General features: G+C 46.1%; 1 protein-coding gene across 1 annotated transcript in view; it reads left to right on the top strand.

Moving 5' to 3' along the window:
* Nucleotides 1-21,059, top strand: part of LOC146789935 (forkhead box protein J1-B-like) — a 33,173-nt gene extending 12,114 nt beyond the window's left edge. Inside the window, exon 3 of the mRNA XM_085628241.1 lies at nt 19,367-21,059. Coding sequence (XP_085484367.1) covers nt 19,367-20,191 — 825 coding nt within the window. The 3' untranslated portion in view covers nt 20,192-21,059. The remainder of the gene's footprint in view (nt 1-19,366) is intronic.
* The last annotated feature ends 368 nt before the right edge of the window (nt 21,060-21,427 follow it).

Here is a 21,427-nt window from a genome sequence, read left to right as displayed (position 1 = left end):
AACTCTCACGTAGAAGAGCAGAGTGGGCCACCACTGTATGTGTAGAGGAACAGTGGGGCAGTTACAGGATGTGTACATCAACAGTGGGGCCTGCTTCTTACTGGACAGAGAAACAAAGCGGCTGTTTCCTAATGTGTGCAGGAGCGTGTGTATCAGTAGAGGAACAGAAGGGGCGGTTTCTGTATGTACACAGGAAAAAAGAAACTTAAAGCCCACCTGTAGGAAGGTAAATTAAGAGAGAACGTGTTTATGGAAACACGAGTGGGCTGCCTGTGTACTGTACTGGAGCAGAGAGTGTGGTTTCTGTATGTGTGCAGAAAAGAGAGAAGTGCGTCTATCAGCATACAGGTAGAATGAAGACTGTTTCTGCACGTATACCAACACATTTTGGGGCATTTATGTATGTGTACATTAACAGGGAAGACCATTTGTGTATACGTTTTATAATGGAGGGGCAGCTTCTCTGTGTGTCTAGGAAAAGAGGCTGCCACTGACAAAATGCACCATGACTGACGGCCTCTTCTAAATTTGGTAATGGTCCACGGAAACTCACCGCTGATCAGATCTATATAAAGACCTTTGGCACTGCAATTACCCAGAGTGGCATAGAGCCCACATGTGTACAGGGACAGAGAATGCTGAGAGTGCCACCCACTTTTTTTTACAGCACAAACCTGTCCCAGTGTCATTGAGTCTTTTTACAACAGAACCACAGTCAGTTTTTCTTTTGGCGCAGGGAGATTAGTTGATTTGCCACAATCACAAACCAGTGAGCGGAGGTCGAAATTAAACCCAGACCCTCCTGTTCTGAAATTGACAGAGAGCAGCTCTAGCCACTAGGCCACATCCCTCCCCTTCTAGGTAGAGGAGCAGAAGAGGACACCTTTGGAGGTGCACAGAAGCAGAGATGTGCTTCAGTGTGAGTATAAGAACAGCGTTGCCTATTTATGTATAACACAGGATGAGACAGGGTCTCTCCCTTGTGTGTCAACTAACAGAAAATGGCGCCTCTTTATCTGTGCATGTACAATCAGGGCTAGCTCTGTGTGTCCGCAGGGACAGCGGCCTGGCATATGAGAGATTGCAGCTGTTACTTAAGAAGGACAGTAATGTACGCAACCACCTCTCACATGAGCCGTCCATGATCAGCGCCTTCTTGGCTTTTTTCCCTTTTATGGGTTAGTTAGAGCTCAAACCAAGCTGAGGGACAGTTATGTGAGCAAGATGAAAACATTTTAGGGTTTCTTACACCCATAATTATATATTTCTTCCCTTTCCATCAGTTACTTACCACTTTTCTATGACCGTCACCCTACTTAAAACATTCCTGGCTCTCACAGGGTATTATTTGTGTGATCCCAGCTGTAGCCATGTGGCTGTGCTCCTTGGTAGGCCCTGTTGGACTGTAGAATCTCCTCTTTGAATTGGGGAATGGTTTCTGCCTCAATGTCAGGTGGTCCGTGCAGTGGGAGAGTCTATGAGGGTCATATGTTGGAGTGATGACACTTTCGCGCAGTGTGGGTCCTTTACTAGCCCCTGTATAAGGAGCCCGCTGGCCCAGGGTCTAGACATGCATGTGTTGACGTATACGCTTGCAGTGCTTGGCTTTGCACCAGCAACAGACACATCCAAATGTTATCAAGGGAATTTTCTCAGCTTCAACTTTGATTGCAAATTGTAAAATCCCTTTGTGCACCATTCACAAACTGGTACAGGGCACCCATGGCTACAGGGGCATTTGTATGTGTTGAGGGATTTCACAGGGTATCTTATTTGCCTGTTATGCAGTAGGCAATTGCAGTGAGGACCCAGCTTCTAGTCCAATCAAGTTTTGACTGTGTGTTTGCCTTTGACCCTCTGCAGCACTCTGCCACCTTCTGACTAGGTTAACGCTATACAAGTACATACAGGAGGCAGGGGGCCTGCTACCACCTGGTCCCTGTTGGATGTGTGAACCTCACAACCCTCAATCCCATGGTGGCTCTTGGCCCTGGGGAGGTAGGCATCTTCGTTCTTTCATGTCAGAGCAGCTCACCTTTGTTGACTCCAGCAGGCTTCCCTCTCAGTGAAGAAACCACTGCCGCTGGTCTTGTGATATTCAGTAGTTGGCCAATCAGGCACTGATTGGTTCTGTCCAATGGCAGGTAAGTACATCTTGTGCTAGGCAAGTCAGGAGGGTGACCTGGCGTACCACTAAGGCTGAATTACATTATTAAAAATCGGATTAGTATATACGAGTCTAGATTTAATAATGATCCAAGTTCAAAAGCTATCGATGGTAGAGACCCCGATTTATGAAACCAAAAATGGATTTATTTTAGGTGGCTGCTGCTTAAAATTGTCTCTGCTTCAGTATATGTAAATTGGCAAAATACATTTCTCTGATTTTTTTTAAATTTAAATTTCCCACTTTCAACTTTTAAACATTTTGGCATTTTTGGACAGCATTTGGCACCATTAAGTATGGATGGGCTATAACTTTGCATACTTTCCCATCACAGAGCAAAGTCTGATTCACTCTGGTTCAGTTTTGCGGAGGTGTGGGGTCAGTAAGTCAACTGTCAGTGTTACAGAGTTAAATAGATTGGATATGGATTTTATGAAATCCGAATAAAGGTCTTTTGAATTGAATTGAATTGAAATAGATTGGATGGTGGGCCTGGAGGGCTGAACTTGATCGCTTATGTTACTACAGGTGTTCTTTACCCCACAGATGTATGTGTGTGATAAGGGACTGATGGTAGCAAAATCTCTTGGATGCCTTAATTGCCAGTTCATTGCATATTCAGCCTGTGTTGGCTGAACTTTCACTGATCTGTTTTAATGTGTGTGGTTGTAAGGTGATGTGTTATGTCTTGTTGGGCTGGCCCCAACTATGACACGTCTGTGCTGTGTTGCTTGTGTATAGCTCTGTCTAAAGTGGCACGTTTTACGTGTGAACGCACTTCCACTGCTGCAACTATGCTGAGGTCTGGACTGAAGTGTGTCATTGTCCTTCCCAGGGGTATCCGAACCGTGATGTGATGTGAGTGTGATTGTGTGAATCTGCGTCTCTGATGTTGCTACACCTATTCTGTGTGTGTGCGTGTGTTGTATGTCTGTGTGAGTTGCATGTGTGCTTGCAGGGCACAAGTCCTAAAAAAAGAAGTGGGGGGACGCTGTCACCGGAAGTGACGTCACAACAGGAATCTCATGAAAAGAAGTGGGGGGACGCTGTCACCGGAAGTGACGTCACAACAGGAATCTCATGAAAAGAAGTGGGGGGACGCTGTCACCGGTAGTGACGTCACAACAGGAATCTCATGAGTATTCATACGATGTCCTTTGCAACCCCCCCTCCCCCGAGGGGGTGCCCCAGTTGCACAACGAAGTGCTCAAAAGTGCACAAGAATCGATACAGAAGGACACACATTCCAAGCGTTAAACGCCAACGCCTGCTCGCTCTGCCTCCCAATCACTCCAGCCTGCACACACCACCGGTGCCTCTTAAAGTCTCCAATTACAAATATTAGCATATCTTTGGCAATTTACGGGAAACTTCCCTCCCACCCGGGTCTCTGTTCACACAATGCTGTCCAGCTTTTGGGCAGGGGGGACGGCGTCCACCCGGAAAAATCTGGTAAAATAAGTGGGGGGACGCCGTCCACCCGCGTGGTACCCCGACTCGAGCCCTGTGTGCTTGTTTGTGTGTGAAGCATGTGCTTAGAATTGGCAACTTTGGGACAAGTCGGACCCGAGCGAGGCCGCAGTAAGCTTTCTATAGAGTTAACATACTGATGGGTTACACGGGCAATGTTCTCCGGTCCAAACACAGTTGTGTCAAAATCAACACACAGACGAGGCTTTGGGGAGCAATTGTTCCTTCAGCGCTGCAGGGATCGGAGGGATCCGCCCACATTGTTGGGACCAGATCAGCCAACCTCCAGTCGTCCTTGCCTTGTTCTTCCGTGCCTACTCGCTCTGTTTTACGGAGTCTCTATAAATCCCTGCCTATTTTTCTTGAATTAATGAATAGGAAACTCATTAAGCGCAACCATTCACCTCAGAGGTGAATAAATGTTAAACTGTATCCACTTTCTCTATTAAAGAAATTCCTACCGCCTTCTGCTCATGTCTTATTGGCCTTCTGAGTGAGGTTTATACTCTGCTAGTGTTGTTGCATGGTGTGCCGTCTTTCTAACCCTCAGAGAATTTTAGATATACACCCGAATTTTAGATATACACCCGTCTCCCTCCGCCACCAGAAAAGAGTCCCTTGGGCCGTGGGAGGTGTTGTTCGTCACTGGCAGTGGTGTGTTTGCTCCTTCTTCAGTGTAAGGTGTTCGGGTCGATACTTCTTTGCCTCCTGGACATTAACATTTCAGGAGTTGGCCTGTCGTCTCATTCTTAATTATGCCGCCGTGCACCTTCACCACCGGGGCTGAGCAGTAACCAGAGGCCCGCCGGCGAAAGCCGATCTGATGCTGGTCTGCAACCTGCTGCCGGGAGTCACCGAGAGGGCTCCGAGGAAAGCCCCGTTCCGCTTTGGCTTTCAAAAGCCTCTTTGGAGGTACCAGGCATTGTTCCGTGAACTGTTTCTCACCTCAGGTCATGTCTCGCCAGTGCACACAAAGAGGCCGCCGGTGGTGGACTCCTAAGAAAAACATTATGCCTATGCACTTATCTTTAAAATAATGTGTGTGTGTGTGTATGTGTATATATATATATTCACTGAAAAAACCATAGGTTTCACACATGTTATAGTTAGCGGAAATTTTACTGATAAAAAACCAGTGAAATTCCCCCGTTATAGTTAGTGCAGGCAACTATAACTCACGCGACCGCAATCCTCTGCTGATGCTAATACTGTATTTAGACACTTATTTGCCCATGTCTTCTTCCATACATTTTTAGCTATACATATATTACAAATATTTTTTTTTCATAAAGACACATATGTCATCAGCAGAAGATTGCGGTCGCGTGAGTTATAGTTGCCTGCACTAACTATAACGGGGGAATTTCACTGGTTTTTATCAGTAAAATTTCCGCTAACTATAACATGTGTGAAACCTATGGTTTTTTCAGTGAATTTGCAAGGTTTTTTAAATGCTAATTCCTAACTATAACGTGTGTGAAACCTATGGTTTTTTCAGTGAATTTGTACGGTTTTTTAAATGCTAAGTTACTTTACGCCATTCGTGGCGTGCGCGCCCACTTAACGCCACCAAAAGCACAGGGGGTGGGGTCAATGTGGATAGTGATTTTTTTTTCGTTTTTATATTTTTATTTTTATTTAATGCAATTTTTTTTTTTTTCATTTTTTGTAAGCCTTTTTTTAATAATTTATGTACTATATCCTGCATTATCGAAAGGTTTTTTTTTATGCATTTTTTTCCGTGCGCGTACGGTAAGCTGACGCTACGCGCTTATAAAATACGTGTACGGTAAGCTGACGCTACGCGCTCTGGACGTAATTAGTGCAGCGCGCCTACGTGATACGTGCGTGCCGTACGCGTATACCCGGAAGCAACGTCGCGGTTACGCAGGGGCGTGTAATGCGCATGCGCGATACGTGATACATGCGTGCCGTACGCGTACACCCGGAAGCAACGTCGCGGTTACGCAGGGGCGTGTAATGCGCATGCGCGAAAGTGACGTAAGCGCTGCGTAAGCGCACCGTAAGCGTCACGTGCGCGCACGGTAGGTCATGTGACTTACAAAGAACACTTTTTATTGGTTGAAATTACTTTCACTTCCAGAAACTTCCCACACCACACCCATTCCCCTCTTTACTGCTTGAAAGAACACTTTTCATTGGTTGATACTACTTTCAGTTCCAGATTCTTCCCACACCACACCCATTCCCCTCATTTCTGCTTGTGATTCTCTAGGAGCAGGAGCTGGATTGACATTGGGATACAATGGCAGAACAGCAGAGCTCTTCTGAGAGTGAGGCCAGCAGCACCACCATGATCCAGAGAAGGAGGAAACAAAAGACTTCTTTTGTATGGGAGTATTTCACTTTTCCAGAGGGGGAGAAAAAGGTCAATGCTCCAAAGGTCACTTGCATACTTTGTGATCGTGTTTTATCAAGAGGAAATCCAAGTAGGAAATATTCCTTTGGAAATCACTCTATGACGAGACACCTTCAGGACAAACACCCAAGGACCTTTGCTCGACATACTGGAGAAAACTCTTCAGTAAGTCACCAGAGCCCAGCCTCAGATGCTCAGCCGAGTACATCATCGGCAGCTCAGCTGAGCCCTTCCTCTGTTGTTGGAGCATCACCTTCTTCTTTTCCTTTGGACATCAACCCTCGATTTGCGAGTGTTGAAATGAGGTGTACAAAATGTGGTGGTCTTATTGTTTTTGGGGAGGTCAGTCTTCCCCTTATTAACAATAAGATAGACCAGCATGTTTGTAGACGCTCATAATACTCCCATTCTTTCTTTCCTCCATCCCTGTATGAACCCAACGGCTCTTATAAGAGCCAACCTTACCTCACAATTTTTTTTATTTTTTTTTAAGCTTCCCTTTTCGCAAAATTTTTTTTTCCGTGCGCGCACGGTACGCGTAATTTCGCAGGTCGCCGTGCGCGTACGCTACGCGCATACGGCGATTTTTTGAAAAATAATTTTTTTTAATTTTTGCCCTTGAGGGTCCTTCTGGGACCCCCTGACCAAGGCTAGGGGGTCAGGAACTGTCGAGCCTGCCCCCTTTTCACATTATCCACTTTTTTTATTCACCCCCCTGACAGTTCGAGAGAGAAAATGGCGGCCGCCGCTTCCTGGTTTCGACCGATTTGAATGTTTACTAAGATCTAACAGCCAATCAGAATCGCGCTCGCGCACGCCGGCGTGCGCGTACGGTAAGCTTACGGTAAGCGCACGGTAAGCGCACCGTAAGCTTCCACAGATATATATATTGATTTAAAGGCTATTTTCTCAGGATCTACTGAACAGATTTACACCAAACCTACAAAAGACACTTCCTTGACCTGAGGACTACCTCTCTGCCAAATTTCTAGTAATTCTGTTCAGCCGTTCGGGCTGTAGCTCGTTCTAAAGGTCCTATGGAAAAATGCATGGGAAAAACGCGTTTTGGGACCCCCCTTTTATCTCAGCCCCCGCTTGACGAATCCCCCCGAGACTTTCAGGGTAGGAGCGGAGCGTAGCGCCCCACCTATTTTAAGAAATTCGCGAGGATTCGTCGACCGGCGCCAAAGTTATTCAAAATAGAATGTTGAGGTTTTCCTATGGAAAAGGGGTCCTAACTATAACTACCTACTGGCGACCGCCAGTAGGTAATATATATATATTTGTGTGTGTGTGTGTGTGGTGTGCGTGTGTATGCGTGTGTGTGTGTATATGTATGTGTGTGTATGTATATATGCTTTTTATATATATGTATGTATGTGTGTGTATGTATATGTATGTGTGTGTGTGTATATATGCATATATGTGTGTGTGTGTATATACATTTATATAAAAGGCTCGGGTGTCAGAAACACAATGCACTCACGGGATGATTTAAATCCTTTATTTTCAAAGCACACATCGCGAGGACGCGTTTCGGCGTTCCTGCCTTCTTCCAGCTCGCGTGTGCTATGTTAAACGTGGGTGAGTCAGTTCTTTAAATTAAGAGAGCTGGATGCTCATTGGACGCGGTAGCTGGTAGGGAGAGAGGGATAGGGCGATCAATATCCAGTGCCTTGTACCTGTTATGAATACCAGTAGGTTCCGCAGGAGCGTCAGGAATCTGGAGAGAATACCACAGCCTTCCCCCGTGGCCTTCCGACTCTATCAGACTCTAGAGTACGGATGGCACACCAGGGGAAAACAGGGAAACAAAACAAGGAAAGGCGGGTATACTTCAGCAAGGAGAAGGGTTCCACGTCTGGGACAAGTGAGGCTGAAGACAGCTGTAGGGAAAGAAGGGTTAATTCAGCCTTTGCTATGATGATGTTTCTCTAATACTCAATTGCAACCCCTTGTCACACATACCATCCTGATGCTAGTTCCATGCGGATAATGAATACCTAGGACAGTGTCAAAGTAGAGGATCCTGCACAACAGAGAAACATGAAATTAGAATGGAGGTAATGTCTCAACAATAAACCACGCAAGTGTTATGTTCACCACTTACCCCCACTATGCTATAGTAGAACTGAGAGCGGATATGGTTTAAATCTGCTGCGGGTGTAGATTCTGCACCTAATCGTGGAGTAATCCACAAAAGGAATATGAACAGTAAGTAGCCCCTTTAAACGTTCAATAACTAGCAAACATAGATATAGTTATAAAGATAAACACAAAGGCAGCACAAAGCGCTGTTACCGTAGTTCTGTCGTGGAGTATTCGATATTACCAAGTGGTTCACGCAAGTATCCCAGAGTATTCTCCAAATTCTAGCAGCACAGTGGAGAACCCCCACAATGCCAGGCAAGAAGCCCTCTTGTGGAACCCGGTGCACAGCGAGGAAGGGATAAGACCAAACTATATTTGGGGTAGAAAACGGGCAAAGAATACCAAAAAGGAAATAAAACAGAAGGGGAGCAAGGCTAAGATGCAAATGCCTCCTTTCTCTTTGATGCAGAATGCAGAGCGCAGGGTCAGAGCTCTGTTCGGCTGGATGGTAGCGCCGAGATACCGGGTGGAACACCCGGGGGGGGCGGATACGCGAAGTATCTCCTGAATCGAAGTCGCTAGGAATCTCCCGTTGGAGTGGGGAGGTTGCAGAAGCTAATTCCAGCGAAGATGTGGACTTAAAAGTCCTGCGGGGACATATACCAGCGTTAAGGAACGCTAGCGAACGGACTCGTCCTCCGGAGAAGAGAACGCTCAATGGACCCCGGAAGCAGCGGAATCGGAAGTCAGGCACTTGCAATACGGACGGAAGTGAGGCCAAGAGCTAGAACGCTAAGCGCATTCGTGAGCGTTTACGCTCCTTATATACTCCCGCTATCGCTAGGCAGGGCTACGGGGCATGACAGCACACTCCCCCCACAATGGTCCCCCAACCGTTTGGGTTTCTCTGGGTGTCTCAGGTGAAAAAGGCGAACCAGACGGGGAGCGTGCACATTACAAGCTGGTTCCCACGTGCGTTCTTCCACCCCATACCCTTTCCAATGAATGAGGTACTGAAGAGATTTCCCTACTGTACGTGAATCCATAATGGCCTCCACCTCGTATTCCTCTGAATCCTGAACGGCAATAGGAGCGGGTTTGTGGGGCAACCTGGTACCTGGTACAACAGGTTTGATCAAGGACACATGAAACACGGGGTGGATCTTAAAAGTGGTAGGGAGTTCTAATTTGAGAGCCACCGGATTGATCACCTTCATCACCTTGTAGGGACCAATGAATTTAGGGTTAAACTTGCGAGGACCACTTAGCGTCATGTATTTAGTGGAAAGCCACACCTTATCCCCCGGTGCATAGATAGGTTCTAAGTTCCTGTGCAGGTCCGCCCCCTCCTTATACTTTACTTTAGCCTGGTCTAAGTTCTCCCCAGCCTCTCTGTGTATTTCCTTTAATTGCAAAACCAGATCTGTAGCTGCCGGAGTAGGGCTGTTAAGGGGAACTCCGGATGGTAAGAGCTTGGGGTGAAAGCCAGAAGCGCAAAAGAAGGGTGTGTGAGAGATAGAGGAATGTGGACTGTTGTTGTACGCTATTTCAGCTACCCACACCCACTCATCCCAATCGGAAGGGGAATGGAGGACCTGAGTTCTGATGTACTGCTCAAAACATTGGTTGACCCTCTCAGTCTGACCATCTGACTGAGGATGATGACTAGAAGACAACCGAACGTCTATCTGTAGCAGGGAACATAAATTCCTCCAGAATCTAGACACAAATTGGGTCCCCCTGTCCGAAATCAAGACAGTTGAGAATCCATGGAGGCGAACTACTTGCCGTAAAAACACCGAAGCCAACTCAGCAGCAGTAGGTAACCCACCCAATGGAACAAGGTGAGCTGACTTAGTAAACAGATCTACAACCACCAACAATGTTTTGTTCCTCTTCACCGCGGTCGGTAATGCCACAATAAAATCAAGCGACACCGTATGCCAGGGACCAGGTGGGGTGGTCAGTGGCAAGAGCAGACCCACTGGGGTTTGAAGGGATACTTTAGTTTGAGCGCATACATGACAGGTTTTTACATATGTTTCTATATCATCCAGCATTTTAGGCCACCAGAAGCTATCCCGAATCGCCTTGGCGGTCTTCTTGATCCCCGGATGGCCTGCCATGGGATGTGCATGATACCACTTCAAAACCTGGTCTTGCAATTCTCGGGTTGGTAACACCACTCCGCCTTGAACGCAAACATATCCCTCTTTGATCGTTGTTTCCTGAGAGCCCACTAGTTCTTTCATGTCTACCGAGGACTGGCCCTGTCTGATTAGATTCTGGAACCCTTTCTCAGAGAGCACCCCTCCTATGATGGCTTCTCTAGCGATTTTATTGGGCGACTCAGAAGGCTCGTCCGGTTGTAAGAAACCCAGTCGGGATAAGGCATCAGCCTTTCCATTCCTTCGCCCAGGCCTGTATTGTATAGTGAAATCATATTCACTGAAGAATTGAGACCAGCGTAGTTGACGCATAGACAAAGCTTTGGCCGACTTCAAATACTGGAGATTACGATGGTCGGTGTAAACCACAGCAGGATAACGAGCGCCCAACAGATATTGCCTCCATTCCTCAAAGGCGTTCTTGACTGCAAGTAGCTCTTTGTCCCCTACCGCATAGTTGTATTCAGCAGGCGTGAACTTATGTGAGAAATAGGCCACCGGGTGGCAGTGACCTGTGCTAGGATCCACTTGACTCAAGACACCTCCCACTGCTACTTGAGAGGCGTCCACCTCCACCACAAAGGGCAAGGCGGGACCCGGATGGCGCAAGACAGGAGCCTGCGTGAATGCCCGTTTCATCCGATGAAAGGAGTCATCAGCCTCCTTAGACCAGACGTATGGAACTCCTTTCTTCAATAGTGCGGTGAGGGGATTGGCCAATTCCGAAAAGCCTTGTATAAACCGCCTATAGAAATTGGCAAATCCCAAAAAGCTCTGCAAGTCTTTAACAGCACCGGGAGCCGGCCAGGAAAGAACTGCCGTGATTTTAATGGGATCCATAGCAAGACCCCAAGGAGACACTATAAACCCTAAAAAGGGTACTTCTTGGGAATGAAAGGTACACTTCTCCAACTTACAATATAGGTGGTTGTCACGGAGGCGTTCCAACACCATACGGACATGGCGGGTGTGGTCAGCCATGGAAGGGGAGAAGATCAGAAGATCGTCAATGTAGGCGATCACGAAATCGTCCAGCATATCCCTGAGCACCTCGTTGATGAAAAATTGGAACGCCGCTGGAGCGTTACAAAGCCCAAAGGGCATTACAAGGTACTCGAACAACCCATACTTGGTACAAAAGGCCGTTTTCCATTCGTCTCCCTCCTTGACACGCACTAGGTGGTAAGCGCCCCGCAAGTCCAGCTTAGTAAAAAACTGGGCTCCCCATACTCTGTCAAGGAGGGAGGCGATGAGGGGTAAAGGGTACCGATTCTTAATGGTAACGAGGTTAAGTTTTCTGTAGTCTATACAACAGCAAAGACCCCCCTCACGTTTTGGTATGAAAAATAACGCAGAAGAGGCAGGAGAGCGGGAAGGACGGATAAATCCCTTGTCCAACATCATGTCCAGATACTCTCTCAAGTACAAATTCTCCTTTTCTGTCAAAGCATAGACCCGGCTGCAGGGGATTCTGGCTCCTGTCTCTAGATCTACACGGCAATCGTACACCCTATGCGGGGGAAGAACCTCGGCTTCTTTGGGATCAAAGACTGTCTTTAAATCCTGATAGAGCAAGAGGAACCTGCTCTGGAGCTACCCTCTTGCTAAGTCATGGTTCACCTGTGCACTTGCGATCAAAGAATCCTGACCAATAGCAGCACGAAATTCCAGAGTCGATTTCTCCCAATCTATTACCGGGTTATGAACCTTTAACCATGGGATGCCCAAGAGCACTGGGATTTGAGGAAACCGGATTAAGTCAAAAGCGATTTCTTCGTGATGGTCGGGGTCTATACTCATGTGAAGCATTACCGTACGATGTGTTATGGGCCCTGAAACAAGGGGACTACCATCTATAGTGGTAACTTTGCTCACGGTTGGTTTTCTTATGCTAGGTATGAGGTTCTCTCTAGCCCAATCTGAATCCATGTAGTTCCCGGAAGCCCCTGAATCTATCATGACTGCTACGTGAATACCATGTTGCTGGAAGGATAGATACGTGGATACATACAAATGTGTGGTGGGTGTGGTTTCGAACTCAGAGGAGGAGACCGTGCATCCAGAACTACCCGGGATTCTTGTCTCACAGGACCCTGGGCTTTCTAGTTTCCCGACTTCATGGTCTGAGTTGGCTTGATCGGACAGTGGCGCAGGAAATGGCCAGCCTTACTACAATAAAGACATAGTCTATTGGCTCGTCTTCTTTGCTGTTCTTCGGGGGTTAATGGACCCTTCACCACTCCTATCTGCATAGGCTCACTTTCCTCAATGCCCTTAGGGGACTCGGTCTTTTTATCTCAGGTAGACACATAACGGGGTTCAAATCTTCCCTTCTCCTGTCTCCTCTCCTGTAACCTATGTTCTATTTTAACCACTAGGTCAATAAGGTCAGTCCAGGACTCGGGTAGGTCCACTATTTGGGAAAGTGCGTCCTTCAAATCATCCCGCAGTCCCCTATAAAAAAGGGTGCTACGCTTCTCTTCAGGCCAATTAGCCTCTACCACTAGTCTGCGGAATGAGGTGATGTACTCCACTAAGTCGTGGTTACCCTGCTTCAGTGCTAACAACTCGGTGTCTGCTGAATGCGTGTATGTGTGTCTGTCGAATAACTTTCGAAATTCACGTTTGAAGGCTACATAACTATGTAACAGGGGGTCATCACGATCTACTAAAGGTATAGCCCAGTCAGCCGCTGACCCGCTAAGATACGAAATCATAAAGGCAACCCTAGACTGGTCAGATGGAAAACAAGTAGCCTTACACGAAAAGTGCAACTGACATTGGCTCAGAAACGCCGCACACCTAGCGGCATCCCCAGAGAACCTCTCTGGAGGGGCTAGAGGAATAGAGGGAGGGGTAGTAACGTGTATCACAGGAGTGGGAACCTCTGAACTCCCTCCCGCTGCCGCTACCCCTTGTTGTCTTTGGAGCGCGTCTACTCTATTCGCTAAAGCCTGTGTCTCAGCCTGCAGGTTCCCAATCATCCCGGCAACATCAGCCAGGGAGACCGCTCCTAGATCCATGACGCTCGGGCAGAACACAGCACGTGGGCTTAGCGTTCTGTTATGAATACCAGTAGGTTCCGCAGGAGCGTCAGGAATCTGGAGAGAATACCACAGCCTTCAGACTCTAGAGTACGGATGGCACACCAGGGGAAAACAGGGAAACAAAACAAGGAAAGGCGGGTATACTTCAGCAAGGAGAAGGGTTCCACGTCTGGGACAAGTGAGGCTGAAGACAGCTGTAGGGAAAGAAGGGTTATTTCAGCCTTTTCAATGATGATGCTTCTCTAATACTCAATTGCAACCCCTTGTCACACATACCATCCTGATGCTAGTTCCATGCGGATAATGAATACCTAGGACAGTGTCAAAGTAGAGGATCTTGCATAACAGAGAAACATGAAATTAGAATGGAGGTAATGTCTCAACAATAAACCACGCAAGTGTTATGTTCACCACTTACCCCCACTATGCTATAGTAGAACTGAGAGCGTATATGGTTTAAATCTGCTGCGGGTGTAGATTCTGCACCTAATCGTGGAGTAATCCACAAAAGGAATATGAACAGTAAGTAGCCCCTTTAAACGTTCAATAACTAGCAAACATAGATATAGTTATAAAGATAAACACAAAGGCAGCGCAAAGTGCTGTTACCGTAGTTCTGTCGTGGAGTATTCGATATTACCAAGTGGTTCACGCAAGTATCCCTGAGTATTCTCCAAATTCTAGCAGCACAGTGGAGAACCCCCACAATGCCAGGCAAGAAGCCCTCTTGTGGAACCCCGTGCACAGCGAGGAAGGGATAAGACCAAACTATATGTGGGGTAGAAAACGGGCAAAGAATACCAAAAAGGAAATAAAACAAAAGGGGAAGGGGAGCGAGGCTAAGATGCAAATGCCTCCTTTCTCTTTGATGCAGAGCGTAGGGTCAGAGCTCTGTTCGGCTGGATGGTAGCGCCGAGATCCCGGGTGGAACACCCGGGGGGGGGCGGAGACGTGAAGTATCTCCTGAATCGAAGTCGCTAGGAATCTCCCGTTGGAGTGGGGAGGTTGCAGAAGCTAATTCCAGCGAAGATGTGGACTTAAAAGTCCTGCGGGGGCATATACCAGCGTTAAGGAACGCTAGCGAACGGACTCGTCCTCCGGAGAAGAGAACGCTCAATGGACCCCGGAAGCAGCGGAATCGGAAGTCAGGCACTTGCAATACGGACGGAAGTGAGGCCAAGAGCTAGAACGCTAAGCGCGTTCGTGAGCGTTTATGCTCCTTATATACTCCCGCTATCGCTAGGCAGGGCTACGGGGCATGACAGTACCCATTCAGTTTATACATCTCCCATTACCGCTGACTCTGGCACCTCTCCACGTTATGTAAACATCCAAAGGCACCCCTCGTCAGCCACCAGGTTTCGGAATAATCAGCGTAGGGGTCAGCATATTCCCGATACTCCTCCAGTCTGTATGGCTGGCGCTTCCACAACGCTGATGCTACTGCGCCCAGTGGCGGTGCAAGACGCTGTATTTACTTCGCTCCAATGTCCACCTTGGCGTACACTGCACTCTTCTGATGGGTGCAAGGTAAAGTGGAGGTAGCTCCACTTTAATATAAAAGGCTCTGGTGTCAGAAACACAATGCACTCATGGGATGATTTAAATCCTTTATTTTCAAAGCACACATCGCGAGGACGCCTGTCGGCGTTCCTGCATTCTTCCAGCTCGCGTGTGCTATGTTAAATGTGGGTGAGTCAGTTCTTTAAATTAAGAGAGATGGATGCTCATTGGACGCGGTAGCTGGTAGGGAGAGAGGGATAGGGCGATCAATATCCAGTGCCTTGTATAAACTGAAGGGGTACATCTCCCATTACTGCTGACTCTGCACCTCTCCACGTTATGTAAACATCCAAAGTCACCCCTCGTCAGCCACCAGGTTTCGGAATAATCAGTGCAGGGGTCGGCATATTCCCCCAGTCTGTATATATATGGCGGGCATGCAAAGCATCTAATAAACTCACCTTGCACCTAGAATTGGGTCTGTATTCGTCTGTTGCAGAGTCCTGGGATTGCGGGATTGCTGTGGCGAAGTCTACGTCATATATATATATATATGTGTGTATACTATATATATTTATATATATGTGTGTGTACATATACATACACACACACATTTTTTTTTAGGATAAGAACATGGGCATAATGTTTTTCTTAGGAGTCTATGGGCGACCTCTTTGTCCAACTCTGACAGGTTATTTTCATTACTGCTTTTCCCTCCCGTTGCTATTGTTTTCCTATCTTTCTGGTCGTTCTTCTTTTTCCCTTTTCTGCCTTTCTCTTTCGTACTCCGGGTAAAGCAAGACTGATGCTGATAAAGAAGTCCAGATCCAGTCACGGCTGGCATGATTCGCGGGTGGAGGTCAGTGCAGTCTGCATGGAGAAGGGTAGAGTGCGCATGACTGGTTTGGGCGGCCCCAGGGGGGCGACCAAGCAGTCTTCACGCACTCAGGAGTGGGCAGGCACACCACTCTCTCCCGTGCTCTCAGAGAAACCCCACCCTCTCCGCCAGCAGCCAAACATAAAATGGTAATAACTGAAAGTTATTACCATTTTATGTTTCTGCTTCATGCACTGTGAGAAAGCAGTGGGGCGACGCTCCTCCGCCCTAGCGGAGGAGCCGCCCCTGTCCAGATTGCCAATAATGAGTGCCAGAAATCTGTGCAAGCACCAGCCGACATTCAGCACTGTGCTTGTCTCCCCGGGATTGCAACATTGATTTAAAAAAATGATTGGATAAGAAGAAAAAGACATACAAATGTTAGGCAACGCTAAGGTGACCTGCAACTTCTTTACCCCACAATAGTTAGTACTCTGACTCTAGAATATTTGGAGAAAAACACTCGCCACATGTCTTATGGAGAGTTAGCTCTTACACTGTGCATGCACGCAAAAACTGATTTATTCCCCTGTCAAAAGCAGACGAGTTTGTTCATTTTGTTTTCAACTGCATTCGACACACAGGTTTTGGTATGTAAAAAGTCAGAAAACAATGAGTTAAAACGATATCCATTGGAAAGAGAAGAAAGGAGAAACATTCCAAAAGTAATGAAAGATGTATTAGGGTTAGGGTGGTAAATTACTGGTTAGGGTACGTCGTACGAGAGATTGAGGGATTTACTCGTCTGCGGTCCTATGTGACGAAACATACTTCATACATAGGTGCAGGAGCAGCCTCCCTTCCTCTTCACACTGATGTCACTGTGCCAGTGTGCTCAGGGACAGGTGCTCCCTTCGTTTTCACAATGACTTAATTGTGTCCGTGTTCTCAGGGACTAATGCTCCCTTCATCTTTGCAACAAAGTCACCGTGGCAGTGTTCTCAGGGACTGGTGCTCCCTTCCTCTTCCCAAAGGCTGATGCTGAACAGAAATGTTTCATATGTTAGTAGAGGTTGTCATTGTTCTACTCAGCTAGTGCAAAGCATACCTCCATCTATCTTGGTTGGTCAGGACTTTGCTACTGAACATCTTCAAGAACGGATGGTGAGGGGTACATGCCACCAGCTTACGAATTCTGAGATCTTATGGGCAACAGGTGTGTTTAGGGTTCAGAGTGAAGCCTGACCAATATTATGCTCATTGCTTTCAGCCTGTCTATTCACTAATGCAATCTGGTTCCAAGTAGTCTAAGGCATGTATTAGAAGGTTGCAAACCTTTCCTTACTCCTAAGCGTTTTACGTTTGATGTATCCCTGTTCTTTCTCCGGTCTGCTTATCTTCTGCTCTACAGCTCCCTCTGTGCACACCCCTAGCGGAGGAAAGAGTAACTTCCTTGTCTTCTTCTTTTTCTTTGATTTATTATTTGGAAAGTTGCTTTTCTTGCTGTCTATTATTATCACCATATGATGGGTCACACTCAGATATGCAAATCCTCTTGGCTGACTTCAGATTTTTGGACACATTGAACTAGGGTCAAGACAGCCTTTTTTTAAGCCACTTTTATTTCGTAACCTGTCCCATGGTTTGCTTTTCGTTATTTTCAGGACATTTGTGATGACTACGCTTCTTCAGTGGTTGACCTCAGGTCGGAATATGATATCACGGTGCAGATTAAGGTCATAGACGACGTTGACCTCAAAATGCATCCTTGTAGAATGTTCTGATTTCCCAAGAGCTTTTCACCCTGCCTTCTTTTGCGATTTGAATGTGCTTGTGCTGGCAATTGCTTGGACTTCAACATATGTGTTGGAGGTGAAGTGGGGATTTAAATAAAAGGTCCTTCAAGGCAGATAATATTGTATTTAGTGACTTGGTTGGTCAAAGGGGTATGTGTACGTATTATTTCCCCTTTGAAATTCTCCCATTTTTTATCACTGCCTTCCCTTGTCCATACTTTTCTTTTCAAGTTCCACCAGTTTTTTTTATTGGCCAGTGGACCATTTTAATTACCACGTTTGTACGCTATGTTGTAAACAATACCTTCCCATGGGTATCTGAAATGTATGAAACATCAGGCAGTCAAATAACTCTCGCAGGTTTTGTTGTTGTTCCACCCCCAACCAAGACATCCACCTTTCTCTGGTGGACTATATTTTAGTTCTTGGGTTTGGATTCGTTACGCGGATGGTACATAAGAGAATGCGACACCTGAGAAATATTTGTTGTTCGAAAAAAGAGTGGTTTCCTCTCGTGTTATAGCCCATACCTTTGAAAATACAAAACTGAAAGTTTAAGAAAAACTAAAAAATAAAGTTGCCCAGATGCACCCGATACAGGAGCACAATACGAATCAAATGTTTTGTGTATTTCTGGATTACCAAATAGGCAAAGTAGGCACTGGCCTGTGGGCCCCACTCCTTTTAGGGGCCCGCAACAACGGATCAAAATAATATTGATTTGATCTTGGAAAAAAATTACAATCATGCTTTCTTAAATATTGTTTCAAAAAGATAGAAAAAAATGAATCCACTCAAAGAAATGAAAAATTTACATTAAAGACTTTATGAAGAAAATACTGTATTAATGTAATGTACCAACTAACAACTTAAAGTACATAAACCAGAAACATTAGATTCACATAACAATTTGTCTCTTAAAAGCTCATTTTCTGACAGCTGTCAGTTTGTGAAGAAATCCGGTGCATTGGGTATTAGGAGATAATTTGTGAGGAGGCCCCTGAAATTTCAACTGCCTACGGGTCTCTATCATGGCCGACTGGCTGTAGCGGGCATCGGGAGGCTGGAATGTTTGGGGCCGGTTTTGGAGCAGTGGGGCTGATTTTGTTACTGGGGGCTGGTTGTGCTGCAAAATAGGCCCCCAGTAACAAAAGCAGCAGTACTGGGGGGTGTTTTTGTTAAGCAGCAATGCTTCACGGTTGCTTTGGATTCCCAGGCAGGCCCTGGCCACAATAGGATTTAATCCGGCACTGGTTTTGTGCAGGAATGTGGGTGACCTTAAGATGCCATGGGGCCTTCGTATTTTACCCAATTAGCCTGTTTCTCAAGCTCAAAGGTGGGGAGTTTGCAAGCATATAGGCCAGTAACGAGCCGCCCTGAAGGAGCTAGGTAGAGCTGAAGTGATAGAATGAATTGTGCTTCTGGCCAGAATTGAAGTGCCTTGGAAGAGCTGTGTATGGAGTGCTAATGTTGCCAGGTTGCTGGTAGAAAAAGAAAGTGTGCTCTGAGTGAGAAGTGTAGCGTAGACTAAAACTGCAAGCAAAGACCACTCAGCATTGAGAGTATTTCAATGCCTGATGCGTTTTAACCCAGCTATATTGGTCTTTAGGTTCACTCTCACATTTTCTGCTTGCATTGGTCTCCTATTCCTTTTCCAGTTCTTTTTGAATCCTATTAAAACAGATTCATAAAAAAATGATATTTGTCTTGCTAAACGGACTCCATAATAAAAATACATGGATATTAAACCAAGGTAATATGTTTGTTTGCACACCTTTGAATAAAACCCTATTTAATGAATGTTTCATCTTCTGCTAACGTCTTCTCGGGTATCACTATGTGAGGCAGAGATTGGCTTGACAATGCACTGTGTAGCTGTAGCACTGAGTTATAATTTCTTGAACAGCATTTTTGTTTATCATTGCAGAATTCCATCCGGCACAACCTGTCCCTGAACAAGTGCTTCATGAAAGTGCCCAGACAGAAGGATGAGCCGGGCAAAGGAGGCTTCTGGCAGATTGACCCACAGTATGCTGACATGTTTGTCAACGGTGTGTTCAAGAGAAGGCGCATGCCAACAACACAGTTCAACGCTCTCCGACAACACAAACTGGAGCCCATTCCAGAGACCTATACGGCTACGGCACACTTGTATCACCTCATGAACGAACAAGCTTCTGCTGATCATATGGAGAACGATCAATACAACCAACAGCATCAACACCAGCATTACCACCACCATGAACAGCAGGATCAAAGTTACAGTCCTTCAGATGCTAATCGAACTGCCACCAAGCGCAAACAGCCATTGCCAAGGCGCAGCACCAAGGTGGTGAGAACTTCCAATGTGGCGCAGGTTGGGTTGGAGGAGAGAGAGGCGGAGTCCCTAAAGGGAGATTTTGACTGGGGATCTGTTTTTGAAGATGTTTTCAATGGCATGGATAGCAGTTTTGAAGATATAGACATTAATGTAGCCCTGAACTCTGTGAGCAGTGATATAGACCTCACCGTTCAGGGTAGACAAATCAACCCCTCGAACAAGTGGTGTTCTGCCTATGTGGACCACACCTACCTAGAGTCAGCTCCCCAGGGACCTCACCTGGAAGAATTTGCCACATTCTCTGACCCTTCGCGGCACCCTTGGGAAGAAGTAAAGGAAGAAGTCGTGTGGAACTTTGATCCAAATTATAACTTCTGTGAAGGATATCTAAGCGAGCTCGCCCCTTGGGAGAGAGCTGATGCATCAATCTAACGCATTGTCTGATTCTCCAACCCTCACAACTTTGGAGCTACATCTGCTTCACTTTCATAGACTGATGCACTGGCATTCAGATCATGTCCACGAACAGGATGTACAGCTGACGTGACATTACCATCTCTTCTAGGACTGGTTATCCAATAGATGTGAACATGTTTCTCATCGGGGCAGGACGGCGGTTGCAAGACACCTTCAAACTGTTGTAGAGCTCTAGGAATTTGGTGGAAGGGATTCACCAAGCAGTTCTGGCTGAACTGTTAGCAAAATCAAAGGGTTCCTCCCAGCTCAGGAAAGTTTTGTGAGCAAGTTAACCCATCTGCTATAACTTCCAACTGGAACTGTTGTTATTCCTAATAGAAATGATATCAAACACCCTATTTCTTAAATAACTCCGAGATATGGTCGTAACAGAGAAACTGATGATCAGCTAACATCTTTTTCGCATGAGAATCACTGGGAGCTTCCCATGCACTTGCCACTTTATTTCACAAAAACTTCCTTGAAGTCACGTTCTGCGGTTGATAATGCTTGGCCTTTACCTGTAGAAGCCAAGAGGCTGAGCCTAATATGGAATCTATAGACATTTGGCCAAAGTATTTGGCTTCGGTCAAGAGGATCCTATCTTGGGACACAAGGAAGCAGAGTGGCATGACTTTGTTAGGGATTTTTACCTATTGTTGCCTCTCTGAGACTCTGCCCTGAAGAAGCCTTCCAAAACTATGCTAGCTTGGGTCTATTGTTGAGAACACTGACTAAGAATTTAAGTGGCGGACCAGTTAAAGCCCCAAGATGTTGAACAGATCATGTATTTTAAACCTATTTTTGCACTCTTGTATAAAAAATAAATGTGTGTTTAAGGTGATGTCAGTGATGTCATGTTCATGGTTACAATCTGAGAAAATGTTATGGGAAGGAACAGTGCAAGAGTAAAGCTCGTTTTACAAAATATTGAGCCCCTCAACATATGCACTTTTGCACAATTTAACCAGAAGGAAATGGCTTTGGGGCCCATACTGTTAAATCCTTATTGGAATAACATGTGATTAGGTGTCAGATGGCTTAGTTATTTAGATATATCAAAGAAATCCTTTGCAATTGCCAGCTCGCCTTGATGGAAATCAATCCAAACCACACCAGTTTCCCTTTATTGACAAACCAAATCAGTGTTTTCAAGCCATGGAAAGTCGAGCTGATCAATAAACACAGAAGTTTCATCCACCATGTAGGACC

Source organism: Triturus cristatus, chromosome 10, assembly GCF_964204655.1.
Source record: "Triturus cristatus chromosome 10, aTriCri1.1, whole genome shotgun sequence".
NCBI lineage: Eukaryota > Metazoa > Chordata > Amphibia > Caudata > Salamandridae > Triturus > Triturus cristatus.
The sequence above is the reverse complement of the archived record's forward strand: the minus strand, read 5'-3'. Positions and strand labels throughout refer to the sequence as shown.